This window comes from Diabrotica virgifera, chromosome 9 (assembly GCF_917563875.1).
Source record: "Diabrotica virgifera virgifera chromosome 9, PGI_DIABVI_V3a".
Taxonomy (NCBI): Eukaryota; Metazoa; Arthropoda; class Insecta; order Coleoptera; family Chrysomelidae; genus Diabrotica; species Diabrotica virgifera.
The window spans coordinates 48493832-48517965 of NC_065451.1; the positions used below are offsets into that span (position 1 = coordinate 48493832).

Below are 24134 nucleotides of genomic sequence, written 5' to 3' on the forward strand. Positions count from 1 at the left end.
GATTTGTTGAAATAAAATGATTTATTTTTCGAATTACATGCCTTTTTAAGGATTAATTTTTCCCTTCCAGTCTGTCAGGGAGTAGGGATGACGGATGAAGTGACACTTTCATGACAGTGCGACATAGGTGGCGGGCATGTTCCGAATTGAGACAGATACCTACAGAGTAAGTATGTACGAGGTGCGTTCAGAATGATGATTTAGATTTTAGATGAAAAGAAATATATTAAATAGAAATAACAGAGGATAATAAAAGAGGATAATAAAAGAGAGCGCCAACCGATTTTTAAAGGGGAAAATGGGTAAACCAATTAGAAGAAGATAATTATTAATGAAATATTAAAGAAAATAAGATAAAATAATTATTTAAAAACAAAATATCAAAGATGTGACGTTTGTAACGTTACAGAATTAAACAACTTTATAGTGGAAATTGTTCGCTGAAAAACCCTCTACAAAATTGCTATAATGTTATTTTATTTCAAAATGAACTGAAAAAAGTTTTAACCTCCAAAAGGAAACTTGTTAAAAAATGTTTACATATTTTTGTTTATATCTTTTTTGTTGGTCACTTGACGATAAAAAGTAATAAAAACAAAATTGTAGAAAATTTAATTTGCTATATTTTATGCTCAACTAGATTTTTCGTAGGGTTGGTAGGTTAGGAGGTATAGTGCGAAACCCCTTTGCATCCCATTTCCAAGATGGCGGCCGGGGGCAGGGCCGCCGAGAGGGCGGTACAGCCGGTACATTTTACCGGGGCCCGGCGATGTAAGGGGCCCGGCGTCGACCAGACCAAATACGTAATTTTTCCCGTTTTTTGCTCTTCAATTTATGTCCATAATGCGTTTAATTAGATAATACTCGGCTATATTTAATATTATGACCTTTAATCGATTTTGTTTAAAATTTTAACAGCAATAAATCTCAGGGGTGAAATACTACAGTGCAGTCAGATAAAAATATGGTATAGATATGGAGATTAAAAATATATCGGGGCTTCTAGGAATGTTTTTTAATATTGTCATATAATAAGCAAGAACCAGAAGATTTAATGCGGAAAATAAAATTCATTCACTATTTAATATTTTATGGATATTACGAGATAAAGATGACGGCAATATTAAGAAAAAAATTGATATATGTATTGAGCGAGTTTTATAAAGAAGACATCAGTGAAGAATTGATAGATGGAATTTTTCATTTGAGAGCGATATATGTAAAAGGATAATATTGGTGAATCTCAATTTTCTCCAATAGATTTGCTTAATAAAATTAAACATCTCAAATTTGAATCGTTATTTTGTTAGAATATTTTGCACATTACCGATGACAGTCGCAGAAGCAGAAAGATCCTTTAGTTTTCTTTTTCGCATAAAAAATGCTATGAGGCAATGATAGCTAGAATGAAACAGGATCGGTTAGCTGTATATCAAGTTTGTGAATTGAGAATGATTTGGCAAAATTATGCAATTTTTCGAAAATTAGAGACATTTTTGCCAATTAGAAAATTCGAAAAGAACCTGTATTATAAATATAATAAAAATTTAATCAAATTTATATTTGAAATGTATATTATTATTAATAATTTTATTTCTATAAAAATTAAACAATTTTTTTCGCTCTTCACTTTTTACCGGGGGTCCGCCCTTCACTTTTTTCCGGGGCCCGCTCATCCCTCTCGGCGGCCCTGGCCGGGGGACAAGGGTGGTGACCCCAAAAACTTGAACTTAAGCTTCTACTGATCCCCCCACGCATTAAAGAAATAAAATTGACTCCTCTAACAAATGCAGGGTATGGCTTAAAAAATGTAACATTTTAATGGACTAATACTAATGCAATAAATTTCTACTTTACAGCTGATTGGTTTATTGCTGATTACTATTGTTTTAATTTTTTGAGCTAAAATTGTCATATTATTTTTTTTTGTTCTTATATTAAATCTGTGGACTAGTGTTTACTCTTATATTAAATTTATTGACTCTATTCAACTTGTCTATAAATATTGCACCGTCTGTGTAACAAAGTATTTTTACTTCGTTAGAGTGTTTTTATTCAGTATCCCCTTCATCTGTTGACATTTTTTATGATTCCATCGATGATTAAATTAAACTGCTCAATTAAGGGTCCAGTGAGTCTCCCTGTTTTATTCCGCTGCTTATATTTATAGGTTATGTAAGTTTTTTTAGTAGATATTTTCAATATGTCTATTTAGGAGAACTTTTATATTATACAAAAGATGAATTACATCTTTCAGTATTACTCTGTCAAATGCTTTCTTATACGCTGTCAATCAGACACAGAAATGCTGGTCTATTATACTCTAGTGCTTTCTCAGTAATTTGCTTTATGGCGAATATTTCATCTGTACACGATCTTTCGGTAAGGAAACCTTTTATTAAAATGTTAAAATTTTAGTTGTACCTAAGCTTTAGGATAGTATTTAATAAATGAAGGGTGAAGGAAAAAAACAGGGAATGTCACATTTTATGCGAAATTGAGATATTGATACTTTCTAACAGATATTTTATGTATTTACTATTTACAGTAGAGTGGTAGATAATTACTTTGACCGTCCAATAAATATGCCTGTTTAAAATAGTACTGCGAAGGAAAAAAAACTGGAAATGTCCACGCGTGAAAGATAAAAACAAGTAGAGTCCACTTGAACAAAAACAAAAATTAACTACGTTTTTATTGCGAGTTTAATCGTTTAGTTTCCTTTGTTTATGTTTGTTAGAAAGTTCTTCTTCTTCTTAGGGTGCCAGTCCATCCGAACGTTGGTGATACTTCTGGCTAAGATGACTTTGTTAGTTGCTATACGGAATAGGTGTGTTGAGATCTTTCTACACCATACTCTCATGTTAGCAAAGCAGAATATTCTTCTTCGTTCTGGGCCCTGTTTCCTTCAATTTTACCTTGTAAACTGCATTGGAGTAGCTCGTATCTGCCTTGATTTCTTAAGTCCTAAGTACGGCCCTTCACGATGTTCAATAAATCTGCGGTTGTGTTCATCCTCCGTAGCTGTAGTACTTCTTCATTGGTGACTTTGTCTGTGCATGGTATCTTTAGGATCCTTCTGTACAGCCATAGCTCAAAAGCCTGAAGTGTTAGAAACGGCACGGCCTATAAAGTTAGAATTAAGCCTAATTAGTCCAGGGCGGATCTGTTTTGAGATGGACGTTGAGAGGTGACTCAAATTTTTTTGCAGAAATTGCTTGAAAATACATCAAATAATAATATTTGAGTTACCCTCCCTCTCAAAAAGGTCCGGAACATTGTTTAAATAATCAAAATGTCAAAAATTGAAGGAAAAATTCGATTTTTTTCTTCGTTTTTTGATTATAACTTTAAAAGTATTCATTTCCGAGAAAAGTTGTACTGACATAAAAGTTGCGTATTTAAATTTCCTACAATATAAAATTGGTTACAAATTTAAAAAATAGTCACCCTAGTTGCAAAATAGCAATAATTGCGAAAAAACCATACAAAAACAAGTATTAGCATTATACGTTTTTCAACCATTTATGCTACACTTAGGACCTTCATATTTCACCCAGAAAAACTTTATGATACAGTAAAACAATACTGTAAATTTCTTTAAGATCGGTTTAATAAATTTTGCAAAATAAATTTTGCAATCCAGCTTTCGCAAAAAAATTCATTTTTTCAAAATGTTACAGGACTGAAAGCAATTTAAATAGCAATTTAAATTTTTTTTTGCTTATAGAATTGTACTGTACCTTTCATTTGCAATTTTCAAAATTAAAATCAATTAATTACTGCGGCGTCAGAAAATTTTTGAAATAAACAATAATTTTTGGTGCTACGCGCAGGACAGCGGTGTTAGATTCACACAAGTTGATTTCCACCAAAATTTCTTCCAATCTTTATCTAATATATTATTTTCTTACTCTATATTATTGTAGCGGTTATTTACTGTAATTACTTCTAATTACAATAAAACTAGCGGTTCGTAATTTATATACGACTTTATTTTTTTTATTTATACAAGTTTACTTTACAAACTTTAGCTTAAGACTAACTCTATTTACAAATATGTCCTATTTATATATGCGATACAGATATTCCAGAAATATCTATATATCTCCAGCTATGTCCATGTGACCGCTTGCACGTCATCGGCGCTGCATCGGCGTATCTCGAAACATCGATAGTGTTCTGTCTGTGCGGAGACGGGAGCTGGTATACGAGGGTAGGTCAATAATTAATTTGTTACACTGCTCCCCTCTTAAGATCTGAGCGTCCCGATCAGCAACTCTAGATGGCCCAGGATGGCGGAATCTACAGGATTCTCCAGCTCTGCATACACCCCTAGAAAAGAAGTAACAGTCTACTGTCTTTGAAGGGTATGACATCTTCGGGTTCATGCAACACACAGTAATCCGTACGCCAGTTTCTCTGAAGATCACTTCCAGCATGCTTCTCACAATCTTCCAATCCAGATTTTCTACTGCATGGCCAATTTTTGGTAAAGCCAAATCTTTGATGTCATAATTACAGACCATTTTCTTCAAATTAGTTAGAGCACGCCATATGTTCTCGTAGCTTGGCGTGTCCGTATAAGACTTCCTGGTCACTATATACAGCAAAGATCGAGGACCATCTTCCAATCGCAATACTCTTCCAATTTTAGGTTGTTGATTCCTTAACTCGTCCAGGCGGCCGAACTTTCTATTGAATACGGACGAGATTCCTTTAGTCATCTCGAGGTCTTGTGCAACACAGTGGGCTAGAGAGACGTTTTCTGGAACACCAAACAGATCTTGCTGAACTTCTGTGGTCACGCCGAATCTAGCACTCTTTCTTTCTGCGTAATTTGACATAAATTCCTTAAAACTTGGCTGTGGTGCATCTTTCATCTCCTGTTGGAGGACTCGGGCTTCCTCTGTTTCATTTGAGCCAGCATATGGTGCAAGACGATTTATGTGAATAACTTTTGGTTTACCGTTTGGTAACTTCTTAATTCTGTATATTACGTCATTTATTTTCTTCTTAACTTCATACGGACCTTCCCATTGTCTTTGCAGTTTAGGACACAGGCCTCGACGACGTTGTGGATTATAAAGCCAGACAAGATCACCTACTTCGAAGCTTTCATTCTTGCAGCGAGAATCATATTGATCTTTCATTCTGTCACTGGCTATCTGGATGTGTTGTCGGGCAAGTTCATGAATGTTGTTCATTCGTAACTTCAGGCGGTCTACGTATTCTTCGCCTGCAACATATTCCTCGGAAGGTCTGCAGCCAAACTCTAGGCCGCAGGGCAAACGAACTTCACGACCCAACATCAGGCAGGTTGGTGTTTGACCTGTAGTTTCATTCACGGCCGAGCGGTAGGCCATCAGGAATAAATGAATGTGTTGGTCCCAATCTCGCTGATGTTCAGATACAACTTTAGACAAGTGTTTACCCATCGTTCGGTTCATCCTCTCGACCATTCCATCTGATTGAGGATGCAGGGGTGTTGTTCTGGTCTTATTGGCACCAATCAATTTACAAACGTTTTGGAAAAGAGCTGACTCAAAGTTTCGCCCTTGGTCGGAGTGGATCTCCAAGGGAACACCAAATCGGCTGAAGAATTCTTTAACAAGTACCTCTGCAACGGTAGCAGCTTCTTGATTCGGTAATGCATAGGCCTCGGTCCATTTCGTAAAATAGTCCATGGCTACCAGAATGTATTTATTTCCAGCATCGGTTTCTGGAAATGGACCTGCAATGTCGATTGCTACTCTTTCCATAGGACTTCCAACATTGTACTGTCTCATGGGTGCTCTCTTTTTACCAACTGGACCATTACCGGATGCACACAGTTCACATTTCCGGCACCATCTTCTTACATCATCTTTACAGTTCACCCAATAGAACCGTTCTCGAACCTTTTGCAGAGTCTTCGTAATACCAAAGTGTCCACCTGATGTACCGTCATGCAACTGACGCAATACTTCTGACACTTTACTTTTAGGTACAATCAACTGAAGCTTAGATTCTGTACCATCATCGTTCTCAAAGGTTCTGTACAGAAGATCATCTTTTAGTATCAGGCAATTCCATTGGCTCCAGTAGGCCTTGACTTCCGGACTACATGCACTAATGTTTTGCCAACTAGGTCTCTCACCTCGACGCATCCAATCCAATACTCTTTTTATACATGGATCGTCTTCTTGGGCTTCTTGTAACTGTTGTGGCTGCCATTGCTCATTAACGACGGTGGTTCGTCTCACGGGGCAAAATCGTTCCTCTAATTTGGCACAGTGATTACAATTTGCACTGCATGGTCGTCTCGAAAGGGCATCAGCATTTGAATGAACTCTTCCGGCCCTGTGTTCTATCTCATAATCATATTCTTGAAGTCGTTCTAACCATCTTGCCATCTGGCCCTCTGGATTACGGAATTGTATGAGCCATTTTAGAGCAGCGTGATCTGTTCGAAGAAGGAACTTTCTGCCGTACAAGTATTTATGGAAATGTTCGCAAGCCTTCACTACACCCAGCAGTTCTCTTCTGGTAACGCAATAGTTTCTTTCTGGTTTCGACAGGACTTTGCTGAAATAAGCGATGACTTTTTCCTGTCCATCCTGGATTTGTGAGAGAACAGCTCCTATGGCACTGTTGCTAGCATCGGTATCCAAAACAAATTTTCCTGCCTGTCCCGGGTAGCTTAATATCGGTGCACTGATCAGAGCCCTTTGTAGTTGTTCGAAAGCTTTTTGACACTCCTCACTCCATGTATATTCTTTGCCCTCCTCCGTCAACTTTGTTAGGGGCTTGGAGATATTGGCAAATCCTTTGACAAATCGTCGGTAATATGTACATAGGCCAAGGAAACTTCTAATTTCATGTTTATCTTTTGGTACTGGCCAATCTTTAATTGCATCAATCTTTTCAGGATCAGCTGTTACACCATTACTCGATACAATATGTCCTAAGTACTTAACTTCTCGTCGAAACATGTGACATTTCTTCGGACTTAACTTCAAGTTCGCTGCCCTCAATCGTTGAAAGACGTCTATTAGATTCTTGGCATGTTCATCAAAGGACCTTCCAACCACAATTACATCATCCAAGTAAACCAGGCATGTTTTCCATGTTAGACCTCTTAAAACTGCCTCCATTAATCTTTCAAATGTGGCAGGGGCATTACATAAACCAAACGGCATAGCCGTAAACTGCCAAAGCCCTGATCCTATCGAAAATGCGGTTTTCTCCCGATCGGCTGGCTCCATGTCTACTTGCCAATATCCACTTTTTAAATCGAGTGTGGAAAACCAACGAGAACCGGAGAGAGTATCCAATGTATCGTCTATTCTGGGCAAAGGATAACTATCTTTTTTTGTTACCGCATTGAGCTGGCGGTAGTCGATACAAAAACGCGTTGAACCATCTTTCTTCTTTACCAGAACTACTGGTGATGTCCATGGACTGTTCGATGGTTCAATTACCCCTTGTTTGTCCATATCCTTGATAATCTCTTCGGCTTCATCTCTTTTCGCAAATGGAAGTCGTCTAGGCCGTTGTCTGATTGGCTGAGCGTCTCCGGTATTTATTTTATGCGTTACTATGCTTGTTTTTCCCTTATCCTTCGTGTCAATAGCAAAAACATCTTGATACTCTATCAGCATAGATGTCACTTTTTCCGTTCGTTCATGATCAAGATCTTGGCATCTTTCAATGATCATCTCAACAAGCTCCTTTGGATACTTCGCCTTCGATGATTTCTCATTGGTATTCACAGAGCAAATTGAAGCCACGGGAACACACTGCCCGATCAAAGCTCCTCTACTTAACTTGATAGCAGTTTCCCTTAAATTCATAACTCTTACAGGGATCGCATCTCGAACTTTTACCAAAGTTTTCGCCGTTAGGAACTCGACATTATCCACATCTTCGACCATCCTTAAACTTCCCTCTCGGCAGTGTCCATCAAGCATGGTCATCAGAATTTTTTCACTATTACCGGGTATGGTTACGTCGCATGTAGTAAGTAAGCGGATGACATCTTCTTTGTCGTCGTGAAAGGGCAACTCTTCACCATTGATCTTGAGAACTCCATTTTGAACATCCAATATTGCCCCCACTTTCCTTAGTACGTCCATCCCCAATATGAATTCGTCGGAGATCTCGGCAATTAATACTTGATGTTCAACTGTGGTCTGGCCAATGGATACTGACATATTAGCCTCGCCATATGTATTAATTAGCTCACCAGTCGCTGTTCTAAGCTTTACTGTTGCAGGTGATAATTTATTATGGTCTCGTACTACATCTGGACGTGCGATAGTTCTCGTTGCACCTGTATCCACCAAAAATGATCTACATCTATTACTGATACGACCTTCGATGTATAAGTTGTGGATTCCACCGGAGGACGTAAGGTTGACAGTTACTATGGGGGCTCTAGTTCTCGAGGTCGGCAGTTGCCCCTTGGTGTCGACCCGCTCTAGTTTTCCGACGGCTGTACGATCTTCTTACAATTACGACGAATGTGGCCTACGTCTCCACAATTCCAACATCTAGGCTCGCGTCTCTTTGGCATCTGATTACTTAATACTCTCCGTATAATTTCCTCCAGACGTTCATCGTTGTGTTCGTCACTTTCTTCAATGGTTCTTACTCTATGGCCTCGTGAAGTTTGACTAGCCGTTTCGTGTTCCAATGCAATAGCAAGTGCTTCATCTAAAACTTTCGGTCTTGCTAGTCGTAAAGCTTTCTGTAGTTCATTATCTTTCAGCCCATTGACGAAGGTATCTACTGCAATTTCTTCTAAAACGCTGTCTGGCACCTCTGGATAAGCCAACCGCACCACACGAGCCACATCTGCTTCAAATTCTTGCAGATTCTCACTTGCTCGTTGACTTCTACTTCGCAGTTGTGCTTTGTATACTTGTTGTAGATGGGCATCTCCATAGCGTTTTTCTAGACGAGTGAACAAGGTCTGGTAACAATTTTCTTGACCCTTAGGAATTGATCTTAATATATCTGCAGCATCACCTCGCAAAGCAGCAGTCAAGGAAACAGCCTTTTCTTGTTCGGTCCAATGATTGGCGGTCGCAATAGCTTCAAATTGTTTAAGGTATATGGACCAAGAGGACTTTCCATCAAATGGTGGTAATTTGAATCTCATATTATGCGACGTTTCGTCTCTCGGTAGTTCATCTTTCACCACAGGATCTAACGCTGCTGCATTAACTGATGGTTGTACTTTTGTATCGGTTATCATGCTCTCTAGTTGTTTGATCTTTTCTTCTACGGTCTCTACACTTTTCTGCATCTTATCGAATGTTCTAGAAACTTCTTCAAATTTCTCGTCGTTCTGTCTACAAACTTCTTCAAGTTTTTCGTTGTTTTGTCTACAGACCTCTTTAAAAGTTTCGTCAATCTTTTGCGAAACACTTTCGAATTTCTCATTGTTTTGACTACATACGTCTTTAATTATTTGAGAAGTCTCATCGAATCTTTTAGCAACATTTTCGAATTTATCGTCGCTTTTTCTACAAGTTTCATCAATCTTTTGAGAAGTCTCGTCGAATCTTTTAGCAACATTTTCGAATTTATCGTCGCTTTTTCTACAAGTTTCATCAATCTTTTGAGAAGTCTCGTCGAATCTTTTAGCAACATTTTCGAATTTATCGTCGCTTTTTCTAGAAGTTTCATTGATCGTTTCAGAAACAGTTTTTAATTTCGATAAGATTACTTGTTCTGCTGACTGGAAGTGGAACGTCTCTGGGTCATCTCCGTTCTTCGTGAGGACATCCTTGAGTCGTGCTTGTAGGACTATCTTGCACCCACTGCTGTCTAATTCGTACTCTTCTAATTGTTCACGGAGCTGTTTTATGGTCAGTTCTTGTAGCAACATCTTTGGTCGGCACACACGTACTTTTCAAAATGTCTAAGTCTTTCCGAATACCGAACAATCAACGCACTTCAATTATTCCCGACGAATAAAGTTCAAAAGTCTTTCCGAATACCGAACAATTAACGCACTCCGATTATTCCCGACGAATAAAGTTCAAAAGTCTTTTTTTCACTTTTCATTTATTTACACTCCACACCGTTAACACCACTGTAGCGGTTATTTACTGTAATTACTTCTAATTACAATAAAACTAGCGGTTCGTAATTTATATACGACTTTATTTTTTTATTTATACAAGTTTACTTTACAAACTTTAGCTTAAGACTAACTCTATTTACAAATATGTCCTATTTATATATATGCGATACAGATATTCCAGAAATATCTATATATCTCCAGCTATGTCCATGTGACCGCTTGCACGTCATCGGCGCTGCATCGGCGTATCTCGAAACATCGATAGTGTTCTGTCTGTGCGGAGACGGGAGCTGGTATACGAGGGTAGGTCAATAATTAATTTGTTACATTATGTTGTATTTTAATATTTTAATTCCACAAAAATCAAACTAATTTTATTATTGTTTGTGAAATATTGTTTAAACAATTGCATATGTTTAAAAATAATAAACTTTTATTATTTAAGTTAAAATATATGAACAAAGAAAGTTTTTGCTAATAAAAGTGTTATTTCAAAGGATAAAGTATGTGTTTTTATTTTGCAATAAACAAATTGATTTATTTATATCGAAATGTAATAAAAATTAAAATGTATCAATCGTTATCAAAGGTCATTGGAATGCCCAATCAGAGTAAACTATCTGCTGTCCTGCGCGTAGCACCAATAATTAATGTTTATTTAAAAAAATTCCTGACGCAGTGGTGTTAATCGATTTTAATTTTGCAAAATTGCGAATGAAAGGTACAGTACACTTCTATACGCAAAAAAATTTTCAACTTGCTATCTGCTTTATTTTCAGTCCTGTAACATTTTGAAAAAATGAATTTTTTTTACGAAAGCTGGATTTCAAAATTTATTTTGCAAAATCTATTGAACCGATCTTAATGAAATTTACTGTATTGTTTTACTGTATCATAAAGTTTTTCAGGGTAAAATATGAAGGTCCTAAGTGTAGCACAAATGGTTGAAAAACGTAAAATACTAATACTTATTTTTGTATGTTTTTTTCACAATTATTGCTATTTTGCAACAAGGGTGACTATTTTTTAAATTTTTAACCAATTCTATATTGTAGAAAATTTAATTACGCAACTTTTATGTCAGTACAACTTTTCTGGAAAATGAATACTTTTAAAGTTATAATTAAAAAACCAAGAAAAAAATCGAATTCTTCCTTAATTTTTTAACATTTTGATTATTTAAACAATGTTCCGGACCTTTTTGAGAGGGAGGATAACTCAAATATTATTATTTGATTTATTTTCAAGCTATTTTTGCAAAAAAATTTGAGTCACCTCTCAACGTCCAAATGTACTAATATTTTTACAGATGCGCCCTGGTCTAAATGGAGTTTCTCAAGAGATTAATGTGTGTTTTAAAGCATTCATGTCAATACATGGTGTAACTAAGGGCAAAATTGAACACTTACAAAAAAATTTAAAAGCTACAGGAACTTCTGGACAATACAAACGTGGTAAGCATGGTTCCCAGCATAGAAAGTTGCATCCAGAATCGCGTGAAGCAGTATATAACCACATAAAGTCTTTTAAAACTAGAATATCCTATTACAGTTTACACGAATCTAAGAAAAAGTATTTACCAGAGAGTTTGAACATTACAAAAATGTTCAACTTGTTCAAAGAAAAACATCCGACTATTAAAGTTTCTTACGTTACATATTATCAGCAAATTTCGTTTGCCCTTTGGTTACCCAAGATCAGACACATGTTCAGCATGTGATGAATTCCAGGCGATATTAAAATCATTAAATTATGATATGGTTGCTGCAGAAATTCGCAAACTAGTAATTCAAAATGAGTTACACAAACGTAAGACACAGACATTCTATAATTTTAAAAAGGCTGCTCTCAAAAAGTCAAAAAAATCAGGCGACCATTGCATTAAACTATCAAAAAAAAATAATGTATTTCCTTTTGTTATAATTTTTATTGCCATTATTATTGTCATAATTTTGTTTTCAGTCTTTCTATCAGCTGGTGCAACTAATGTTTGTAACGTAAAATATAACGTGATGTTTGGACAGTCCTTGTTTTTTTCAGATTTTATTTGTAGTTAGCTACTTTTTAATTTTTTTATCTCTGTTCTATAAAAATTTGGTTGAAATGTGTTTGTGTATTAAATACAATGTACTTTAAGTTTACTAAATAAACATAAATACTATTTCTTCAGTGCAATGGTTTAAAGATATGTAGTCACAAACATTAAATTTCCTATTTTCTCAAAACAAAGATAACGTGACATTCCTTGTTTTTTCCCTTAACCCTTCAAATGTATACTCCGTAGTAATTTTCTGACCCATTTTTTATTTCTCTTTTTTCCTTCTTCTTCTTTTTGTATAGACATAACTCTGTCTGTTTTTTTTTAATATGCCTCTAGTAAGTTGTCGTTCCATCGTTTTCGTGGTCTTCCCACTGATCGTCTTCCTATTGGGAAACCGTCTCTCGCTGTCTTGACTACCCTATTTGTTGTGTACATAATATATGTACATAAGCCGAATTTCTTTTTTTGGATAGTAGAAATAGTTCGCTAGGTCTCCAATTTCCGGTGTTTTATTTATTGTGTTAAATGATTTTGTTACTTAATGTTAATTGTTCTTTCATTGCTTCTCCACAATATTTCAGTGATTCGTTTGGTATTCTTTCTTTACCTGTAACTTTTCTGTTCTTGAGCTTCTCCAGTGTTTTTAGAACTTCCTGTGTATTTATATAAAATAATGGATAAAATAATGAAGACATAAAGAGCCATGGAGAGAGCAATGTTAGGAGTAAAATTGACAGACAAAAAGCAAAACAACTGGGTCAGAAATAGAACAAAAGTCAAAGACGCAGGCCAATATATAGCCAGGCTAAAATGGAGCTTCGCAGGTCATAACGCTAGACAAATAGGACAAAGGACAATAGGTGGAATAGCACGATACAACAATGGAGACCATGGACAGGAAAGAGAGCAAGAGGACGACCCCAGGTGAGATGGGGAGACGACATTAAAAAGATAGGAGGAACGCACTGGAAACAGAAAGCACTAAACAGAAGCGAATGGAGGAAACTGGGGGAAGCCTATGTCCAAAATTGGACGAATTAAAGGGCAAAAGAAGAAGAAGAAAAAGTGTATTTATATTAAGTTTATCATTTGTGGTAATTTCTAATGTTTCCGATTCTAGCGTCATTTTGTTCTTCCTCTGTATAGAGCTTTTTTATATTGTCAATCCGTGTATCCTTTTCTGTTTATCCTCTTTATCCAAACGGGCACATTTCAGAACAGATCAACAAGTTCAAGTACCTGGGATGTTGGATCGATAGCAGCCTAAATCCTCATCTATAAATAATCACGAGAAAAGAATAGGGCAGAAAAAACTTTCAAAAATATCAAAGGACTGCTATGTGACTCTTGAATAAAACTCAAAGTTCGACTACGTTTACCAAAATGCTACGTTTGGCCGACTCTTCTAGTTATATGTAGTTGAAACGTTGACACTTAAAACATCAACCGTAAATAAATTGGTGTCCTCTAAAATTTGGATCGATCGGAGAATTCTAAGATTTTATAGACATCGCATACCTTAAACAAAGGAGTGTTGCTTAGAATAGGCATGGAACGACAACGTTTGAACATAGTGAAAGTTAGACTAACATCATACCTAGGCCACACACTGAGAAATAATAAATACTAATATCTTCTTCTTCAAGTGCCATCTCCGCGACGGAGGTCAACAATCATCATAGCTATTCGGACTTTGGAGACGGCTGCTCTGAAAAGTTCATTTGATGTGTATCCGTACCATTCTCTCAGGTTGCGTAGCCACGAAATTCTGCGTCTCCCTATGCTTCTTTTTCCTTGAATCTTTCTCTGCATAATGAGTTGGAGCAAGTTGTATCTCTTTCCACGTGTAATATGTCCGAAATATTCCAATTTTCTGGTTTTGATTGTGTTTAAGACTTCCATTTCTTTATTCATCTTTCTCAGAACCTCTTTTTTTGTGACGTGTTCCGTCCATGATATTTTTAGAATTCTTCTATGTACCCACATCTCGAATGATTCCACATTTCAGTTTCTTCCAGTTTTTTCATTGATGCTGCATTTAAGGTTCAAGCTTCCATTCCGTAAAACAGAGTTGTAATCATTTGTAGAGTTGATAATTGTTCCAAGATATGCATATTTGTCTACTCGTTCGACGTTGGTTCCGTTTATTAGGAGATTCTCGTTATTTCTTTGAGTTTTAGATATTCTCATAAATTTTGTTTTCTTGATGTTCAGGGCATTCATTAATTGTTCATGTCGTACTTTATCGAAAGCTTTATTATAGTCAATAAAACAGACATACATATCTTGATTGACGTCTAGGCACCTATGTATTAGGATATTAAGTGAGAGAAGAGCTTCACGCGTTCCTAGGCCTTTGCCAAACCCAAATTATGTATCATTAATATCTATGTCCAGTTTATGATATATTCGGTTATGGATGACTTTCAGTAGCAACTTCAACACATGGGACATCAAGCTGATGGTGCGGTAATCGGCGCATTCTCTTGCGTTTTTCTTTTTTGGGAGACGAACAAAGATCGACGTTAACCATTCTTTGGGTAATACGCCTGAGCTATAAATTTGGTTTAAAAGTAGAACATAAATGTGCTGTTCATCTATAATTTTTATTAATTCGATAGAAAGCAAGTCAGGCCCAGGGCTTTTTCCGTTCTTCATTGTTTTTAATTCATGTGCTATTTCTTCTTTTGTGATATCTGGACCTATTTCTTCTGAAGTAAGTTCTATGTTTTCCAGGTCTCCTCTTTCATCATCGAACAGTTCATCTATGTATTCTACCCAGCGTTGTATTTTCTCATCCGTATGTGTTATATTATTCCCGTGTCTATCCAGAAGTGCACCAGTGAGATTTTGTTTTCTTAGCACTGCCATTTCTTTTACTTTCTTGTGTAGATTAAATAGATCATATTTTTTTTGAAGGTCCTCGATCTCTTTGCATTTCTCTTCAAAGTGTTTTTCTTTTGCCTGCTTTATCATCCTTCTTATCTTGTGGTTAATCTTCCTGTATTTATTGTTATATTTGTTCTTATGTTGTCTCCGTTGTTCCATCATATTGATATCTCGTCGTTCATCCATTCTTCATTTCTTTTTGTAGAAGTCTTCAGTAGTTCTTTGCACGGTTCTAGTAGGCAATGTTTTAGTCGAGCCCAGTGCTCGTCAATATCATTGGTGTCTATGTCCAGTTTGCTACAGTTCATATGCAATTCATGTTGGAGGCATTCTTTTATATTTTGTTGTTTAAGCTTGCTTGTGTCTATTGTAGGAGTGTAATCCTGGCGATAAGTGGGTTGTGGTCTGAGGCCACGTCTGCTCCGGGATATGCTTTCACAGCTTTAACAGCATTACGGTATCTTTCATTTATCATAATGTAGTAAATCTGGTTCCTAACTACTTTCTCCAATGTATCTGCGGCGATCGCTATGTATAGAGTCGTCTGTTTGGTAGCTTGAAAAATGTGTTTGTAATAATTAAGTTCTGCTCTTGGCAAAATTGTATTAGACGGTCTCCTCTCTCGTTACGATTTCCCAGACCATAATTTCCCACACACTTTCCGCTTTGCCCCCTTACAATCTTTGCGTTGAGATCACCTAGGACTATCGTGATTTCTCTAGTTTTCGTTATTTTAAGTGCCTCTTCGATATCCCGATAAAACAACTCAATCTCTTCTTCGTAGGCATGCGCCGTAGGGGCATACACTTGTATCAAGTTCAATATGGCGTGAGATTTCACTAACTTTAATACCATTACTCTTTTTGAGATAGGGAAAAAGCGTTCCACTGCTTTATTAGATTTTTTATTAACTATGACTGCCACGCCGTGTCGATGTTGATTGTCCTCGCTACCGGAATAATATATTGTGGATTCATTTGTTAAGAAACAATCTGAGTTGGGCCACCTGGCTTCACTGATACCCAGTACATCAATATTCAACCTGTTCATTTTTTGAATAATATTGTGCATCTTACCAAGATGAAACATACTCTGAACATTCCAGGTTCCAATTCTAGTGTTTGACAGTCTTATTCTTTCGTGTCCGTTCTTCTGACAAGGACTTCGTTGATTAACGACCTGAGAGGCCTTGTCTTTTCCTCCCCTGCCGGATCTTGGCTCCCGAGGGCCATGATCAGTAACGCCATTGTTGGTTACTAAAACCATGATGATTGTACTAGGGATATCCATAGGGATCTTTAATGTAGTGGTTTCCCCTTGCCTTCTACATGCTTATGCCGTTGACCATGCTTTTGATTCCTCCGTCTTCGAGGCCGATTTGTCAACCCCAGGACAAAAGGGTGCCCTACCACTTTTCAACTCATCCGCCCAAAGCCGTTGGTTAGAAAGTGGGGGATTGCTTACACCGGCAATCATTCGGTGAATAGGAGTAGGATATATAGGTGGTGGAAATTGGGGGTGTTTGGGAGGAGAGGTTAGGGACCTGACATCTCGTGGGGCGTGGGATAGAGGAGGAGAAAGTCAGTAGCTAGCGTAGGGCAAGGACGCCATTCCTTGTAGTAGTCTGTCTTCTACCGGGATCGTAAAAGAGTGCAACCCGCTTCCCATATCAATACCAATATACTCAATTGTTATATAGTTGAGCAAGGAAATGAAAGATCTGGGGAAAGAGGGGACTAGGAAGGAGACTATCGTAGCCAAGAAACATCTGGCAATATATAGGGCCAAATTTTGAACAGCTCTTTAGAACATCTGAAGACAGAGAAGAGTTTGCAATTGTAGTAGCCAACCATTGAGGAGAAGACACTTTAGGAAGAAGATGACGTTAAATAAGGATTATCTATTTCCAAAACATTTTCTATAATACTACTAATCACATACTTTTTAGAGGAATAGATCAAGATATTCTACAAGCTTCCTCCATAAAAATAACAGTATCCCAGTATGATCTAACTATCAAAAATACTGATGCATATCAAGTAAGTGTTAAAGCCATAACTATTCATCCTGGATATGTTTGTGGGAAGCCGAAAGACGATATAGCATTACTCGAGTTGGAGAATACGTTAACATGGTCTAATAGTGCTCTTCCAGCATGCTTACCGAGTTCTAAGAGCGGAGATGACTACACCAGTTTGCTAGCTGTAGTTGCTGGTTGGGGCTGGACCAATGAAGTTACTGATAAAGGTAAGTATAAAGTTATTTCTGGTTTTAACTCTTATACCACATTTACACTCAGTCCTGTTGGTCAGGGAAGTGGGCAGCGTGAATTTGTAAATAGCTCACTCGCGCTGCTGCTGTTCGTGCTACTGCCATTGCACGGCGCTACCTCAAAAGTCGATTTTCGAGATGGAAGTCAAAGGACTGGCAGCGCGAGCGCGAGTAAGTATTCACATTCAACTACTCTCTCTCTCTCTCTCTCTCTCTCTCTCTCTCTCTCTCTCTCTCTCTCTCTCTCTCTCTCTCTCACTTGCCGCTGGCAAAGCGGCAAGTGAGTAAGGGAGCAAGACGATGTTGTCGTCACATTCCATTCTTGAGAGTCGTTCGGTAAATGAGTTGTGAGGACATTGGCGAGGAACTGATGTGAACACCTCACTCGCGTCGATATCGTATTTCGGGCAATATTTCAGGTAGCGGTAGCAGCAGTGGCAATGGCTGAGTATAAATCCGGCATTACTTGTAAAAAAATATTGTTATGTTGAGAAAATGACCTAAAAGGAGCACGTGGTAATGTAAGAAACTTGACAAAAGCGAAGCTTCTTATGATTTGAACAAGGGCTAAGGGCTTTTGCTCCACCTCTGACCCATTTATGATGAAAAACTGGTAAATATTTCACCTTTATTTCTATATCTTTATCTCTTTACTGCTCTAAGGTAGCCTCTATTAAGATTAAGATACCTGTCCCATTTATTTTTTAACCATTTTCAATGTTTCTCGAAAGAAATAGTTTTCGTCCTCTACAAATCACTGATTTACCCCAACTATGACACCATTAGACAGGACAAATAATAATAATCATTCGCCATAATAACAGCCGAAAATGAAGTTGACCTACAAAGATTAATTAAAGATGTATAAACATTCTCAATTTCTTTGTAACACGAAAATGCAGCAGCTGCATAATACTATGGTCAAATCTGAGAGTGCAGGAAGAGTCTATACCGGTTTCAGGGGATGTTTCCCCCTCATCAGTAGTCCCATATCCTCTTCTCTCAGATTCTTCCACGTAAGACACTTTAGGCCTTTCTGAATTGCAAAGAAAGAAATGCCACGGATGAACTAGGGCCATCTACCGAAAAACAAAGTAAGTTATCAATCCAAGTAGCACAGAAAACGACAATAAATATCGTCTTCATACCACCAGATTGACAACAGGTGGAATACTTTCTTTAGTTACACCTCCTGAGATTTTCAAAATTTATAAATCGTACAGGATGCCGAGGAAATTAAGATGAGAGAATTTTAAATAATTCACAACTCATCTGCTCAGCGTGCTAAAAGCTCCAACAATAAAGATTCCTTAATACTCAAACAAAAGAGTAAATGAATTAAAAATGTGTAAACATTCTCAATTTCTTTGCAACACGAAAATGCAGCAGCTGCACAATACTATGGTCAAATCTGAGAGTGCAGGAAGAGTCTATACCGGTTTCGGGGGTTGTTTTTCCCTCAGAAGAGGATATGGGACTACTGATGAGGGGGAAACAACCCCCAAAACCGGTATAGACTCTTCCTGCACTCTCAGATTTGTCCATAGTATTGTGCAGCTGCTGCATTTTCGTGTTGCAAAGAAATTGAGAATATTTATACATTTTTAATTCATTTACTCTTTTGTTTGAGTATTAAGGAATCCTTCTTGTTGGAGCTTTTACCACGCTGAGCAGATGAGTTGTGAATTATTTAAAATTCTCTCATCTTAATTTCATCGGTATCCTTTATGATTTATAATTTTTCAAAATCTCGGGAGGTTGTAACCAAAGAAAGTATTCCACCTGTTGTCAATTTGGTGGTATGGGAACGATATTTATTGCCGTTTTCTGTGCTACTTCGATTGATAACTTACTTTGTTTTTTACTTTATTAATTAAAGAATTTGAGAACACGGCGCCCATATACAACATGGTGATCTCAACAGAGAAATCTAAATCGATAGTAATATCAGCGGAACCAAGACGATGTAAACTGGTGGTAAATAACAAAATAATAGAACAAGTGATGGAGAGGAATACTTGTTAATAAAACTGTCAAGCTACGGAAAAGTGGAAGAAGAAGTTCAAAAACAAGTGAACATGGCGAACAGAGCAGCAGGATGTCTCAAGAACACAATCTGGAGAAACGAATAACTCACAATGGAAACGAAAACCAGGATATACAGGGTGTCCAAAAACTCTACCGACAAACGAAGACAGGAGATTCCTCAGATAATTTTAAGACAATTTAACTCAATTCACCTAGTTCGAAAATGCTTCTGAAGGGAGCTAGAGCTCTTTGAAGATGGCGTCATGAAATTAGTTTTTCTTAAATACCTCCAGAAGGCTTCTATTTAGAAAAACAAAAATTGGTATGCATATTTACTATTCAGAGATGAATCGATTCCATCGATTGCAAATTTCTAGTACCGGTCATAGGCGTCCGTTTTGGGTAGAGCAACGGGTATTTTATCGAATAACTTTTTTGTCCTTAACTTTTATGCATTTTTGATACCGGATTATTAAATTGTGAGGTATTCTAGTACTAAAAGGTACTCTTGCTTTAAGTCGGTAGGATGCACCGTTTTCTAGAAAAATCGATTTGGAAGTTTTTCGTTTTTGGAATTTGCAAAAAAAATTGAAAGAACTTTTCAACAAAAAACGAAGTATTTTACCAACATAAAGTAAGAGTAACTTTTAGTACTCGAATACCTCATAATATATATATATATATATATATATATATATATATATATATATATATATATATATATATATATATATATATAACCGATTCTATAGCGTTCTACGCCTTCCGGTACCCAATCGCCAAGCCTGTCGATCTAGCCAGTCTCTTTCTTGAAGATTTCTTTCTGACATGGCTTTTGTAATTCCTTGTTTCCAGGAGGTCGGTGGCCTTCCTCTTTTCCGTTTTTCTGGCGGTATCCATCTCATTGTAATTTTTGGTAATCTTTCATCTCCCATTCGTTGGACGTGTCCATACCAAGTAAGTTGGTTTCGTTGTACCTCGTCCACTATTGTTTTCTGCTTACCTACTTTTTCTCTGATCTGTTCATTTCGAACATGGTCCCATCTCGATATTCTGGCAGATCTTCTAAAAAAATCCATTTCAGTAGTAAGCAGCTTATTTTCGGATTTTTTTGTCATTTGCCACACTTCGGAGCCATACGTTAAAATTGGTTTCAGAATAGCGTCGTAAATCCTCATTTTTGTATTTAACTTTATGTTATGTTGCCATAAGACAGGGTTTAGGGCTCTAGTAACCTTTCTAGCCTTCGTCACTGTATCATCTATACTGGATTCCGTTCTTCCACTATTTGTTAATTTAATCCCTAGATATATATATACTCTGTACAACCCCTGATGTAGTCACTTCCGTCAAGATCTAGGTCCTCTTGTTGTATTTGGTTACCGATGTGTAGATATTGTGTTTTCCTTATGTTTACCTCTAAACCCCATTTCCTGTATTCTTCCATCAATTTTCTTGTCATATATTCTAAGTCTTCCTTATCTTGGGCAACTACCACCTGGTCGTCTGCGTAGTTCAAAGTGTATAATGTTATGTCTCCGATTGATATACCCATACCACTGCATTTCTGCTTCCAAAGTCTGAGAGCCATAATTTAATAATCTAGGGTCAAAAATGCTCGAAAATTCAAGACAAAAACATTATGCTATAAAATAACTGTTGACCTACCCAAAACGGACGCCTATGACCAGTACTAGAAATTCGCAATTAATGAAATCGATTTATTTCTGGAATATAAATAAATGTACCAGTTTTCGTCTTTCTAAACAGTTTTTTTGAAATTTTTTTTTTTGTAATTCAGAAAGTGAAAAATTTTCAAATCGATTTTTCCAGAAAACGGTGTGTCCTACCGATTTAAAACAAGAGTACCTTTTAGTAATAGAATACTTCACAATTTAATAATCCAGTGTCAGAAATGCATAAAAATTAAAGATAAAAAAGTTACGCGATAAAAGAATCGTTGCCCTACCCAAAACGGACGCCTATGATCGGTACTAGAAATTTGCAATGTATGGATTAGATTTATATCTTGAAGATAAATACGCGTACCAATTTTTGTTTTTCTAAATAGAAGCGTTCTGGAGGTATTTAAGAAAAACTAATTACAAGACGCCATCTTCAAAGAGCTCCAGCTCCCTTAAGAAGCATTTTCGGACTAAGTGAATTGGGTTAAATTATCTTAAATTTACCTGAGGAATCTCCTGTCTTCGTTTGTCGGTAGAGTTTCTGGACACCCTGTATAAATCAACAATAAGACCGATAATGACGTATACAGCGGAAACAAGAGCAGATACGGCGAAAACACCAAGACTGCTGGAAACAGCAGAAATGAAAGTCTTACGAAAAAGAACAAACCAAACTCTAAGAGACAGAGTAAGAAGTGAGGAAATACGAGCGAGATGTGGTAGAGAAGAAATAAGCATGTGGACCAAAAGAAGAAAAATAGAATGGAATCAACACAAAGAATGACAGAAAATAGAATAGTACGAATAGCAAGAGACAAATCGCCAAATGGAAGAAGATCATTGGGACGACCGAGGAAAAGATGGTCAGACAATGTCAATTGAGGCTAAAAAAGGAAGTAAAACAGGCATTGAGCCTATTTATAAAGTATGAAGAAGAAGAAGAAGAAGAAGAAGAAGAAGAAGAAAATAATAATCTACCGCGCATAGTCACGTAGGTCCTGAACAGAACAGAGAACCAACCTGTCAATTCTGAAAGAGTTTTATATAAAAGATAGGCTATTAACAAAAGTAAATCCAGCCGCATGGCGAGAAGAACGGGGACCATGGAATTATTGGTAGTAGAAAGAAAGGTAGAAGGTCGAACACCAAGAGGAAAATCTCCAACTATATGGGCAGACCAAATGACGATTCTGGTGAGAAAATCTCTACATGAAACCGTTCATCTGTACAGGATAACTGCCAATGGAGACAGCCAGCTAACAATATTTAGAGTCTAATCACACCCTGACAAGAACTCTCAAAAAATAAGTAGCAAGATGACATCATTATTCCACTTTTAACTATTTATAATGGGAAATAAGCCACAATATTATTAAAAAATGATTTTTATTAACGTTTCGACGCCCAAATCGGGTGCCGTTGTCAAAATACAAAATAGGGGAGGGTGGTCTATAGTGGGACACTTTTGAACATTTCAGACTTTCGGTTGCATCTCTTATTTTTCTAAAGGTTTGAACGTATAAAATCACTGCTTTGAATATCCTCGATTATGTGTCAATTGGAATTTTAGATAAAGTTAATAGAAAGGACTGCATAATCATTGTCCCAGTATGAACCATTTGTCCCAGTATGGACCAATATTGGTTCATAGTGGGACTCCTATTGGTTTATATTGGGACACATATGGTCCATACTGGGACCATATAGTTGAAGCAGGATATAAGTAGGTGTTCATGGGGAATCAATATTAAAAATATTTAGTCCTGTCGCCAGGGGGGGTACAACGGCCTCGTTAATTCAGATGGACTTACTCAAGTTTTTTTTATGTATTTTGACCCGTAGAACACGAATTTTTTGGGTAACAGTTGATCCGGATGTCGATAAGATTGTTATAGACCAAGAACTTGAGGAATCAAATAACAGCGATTTTTGGCAAAACAAAACAATATTTTGTATTTTTTGGGCCATTTTAAGTAAAAAATATTTCTACAAGTTTTTTCGTAGGATGCACAGTTTTCGAGATAAACGCGGTTGAACTTTAAAAAAATCGAAAAATTGCAATTTTTGAACCCGAATAACTTTTGATTAAAAAATAAAATAGCAAGTCTGCTTACCGCATTTGAAAGTTTAAGTCAAATTATATCGGTTTTGATTATTTGCATTGGTAAAAATTTATTTTTTTATTGTTTAACAAAGCTATAAACACGTAGGGTTTCCCGTGCTTTTACATGCGTTTTAACGCATGTAACGTAGAAATAGTCTTGATTGCACTAGTACCTATTCTACCTACTCGTTCGATTTTAAATGAGAAATCATAGAAACATCACTCACGCACTAGTTGTTTGTAGCTTTGTTTAGCAATAACACAATAAATTTTTAGCAATGCAAATAATCAAAACCGACATAATTTGACTTGAACTTTCAAAGGCGCTAAGCAGAATTGCTATTTTATTTTTTAATCAAAAGTTATTCGGGTTTAAAAATTGCAGTTTTTCGATTTTTTGAAAGTTCAACCGCGTTTATCTCGAAAACTGTGCATCCTACTAAAAAACTTGTAGAAATATTTTTTGCTTAAAATGACCCAAAAAATACAAAATATTGTTTTGTTTTGCCAAAAATCGCTGTTATTTGATTCTTCAAGTTCTTGGTCTATAACAATCTTATCGACATCCGGATCAACTGTTACCCAAAAAATTCGTGTTCTACGGGTCAAAATACATAAAAAAAATTTGGGTAAGTCCATCTGAATTAACGAGGCCGTTGTACCCCCCCTGGCGACAGGACTAATTAAGAAATTTATTTATATAAAAATTAAGATTACAGAAAGCATTTAAAACATTTTATTTGTAGAAAAATCAAACTGGAACTGTAGCTGATTTGCTGAACGTTCCGTGGAACCTATTGCTCTAGGTTTTGGTAAAATCCTAACAATACTATCTTGTTCTATTTTGTCTATATCTTCGTTCTCGGGATAAGTAAATATATTACCCAATGTTTTACGAAGGAAAGAAATCACATATTCACCGTTAATAATATCTTCAACACATCCAGCATAATGACGAACAGTTTTTTTGGTAGGGTATTTCACAATAACAAAATCGCCAATATGAATATCTGGCTCTAAATCATTGTCTTCATCGTCACA

General features: G+C 36.6%; 1 protein-coding gene across 1 annotated transcript in view; it reads left to right on the top strand.

Moving 5' to 3' along the window:
• LOC114340785 (trypsin-1) overlaps positions 1-24134 on the top strand; it is an 83181-nt gene that overhangs the window by 42325 nt on the left and 16722 nt on the right. Inside the window, exon 3 of the mRNA XM_050660108.1 lies at positions 16954-17252. Coding sequence (XP_050516065.1) covers positions 16954-17252 — 299 coding nt within the window. The remainder of the gene's footprint in view (positions 1-16953; positions 17253-24134) is intronic.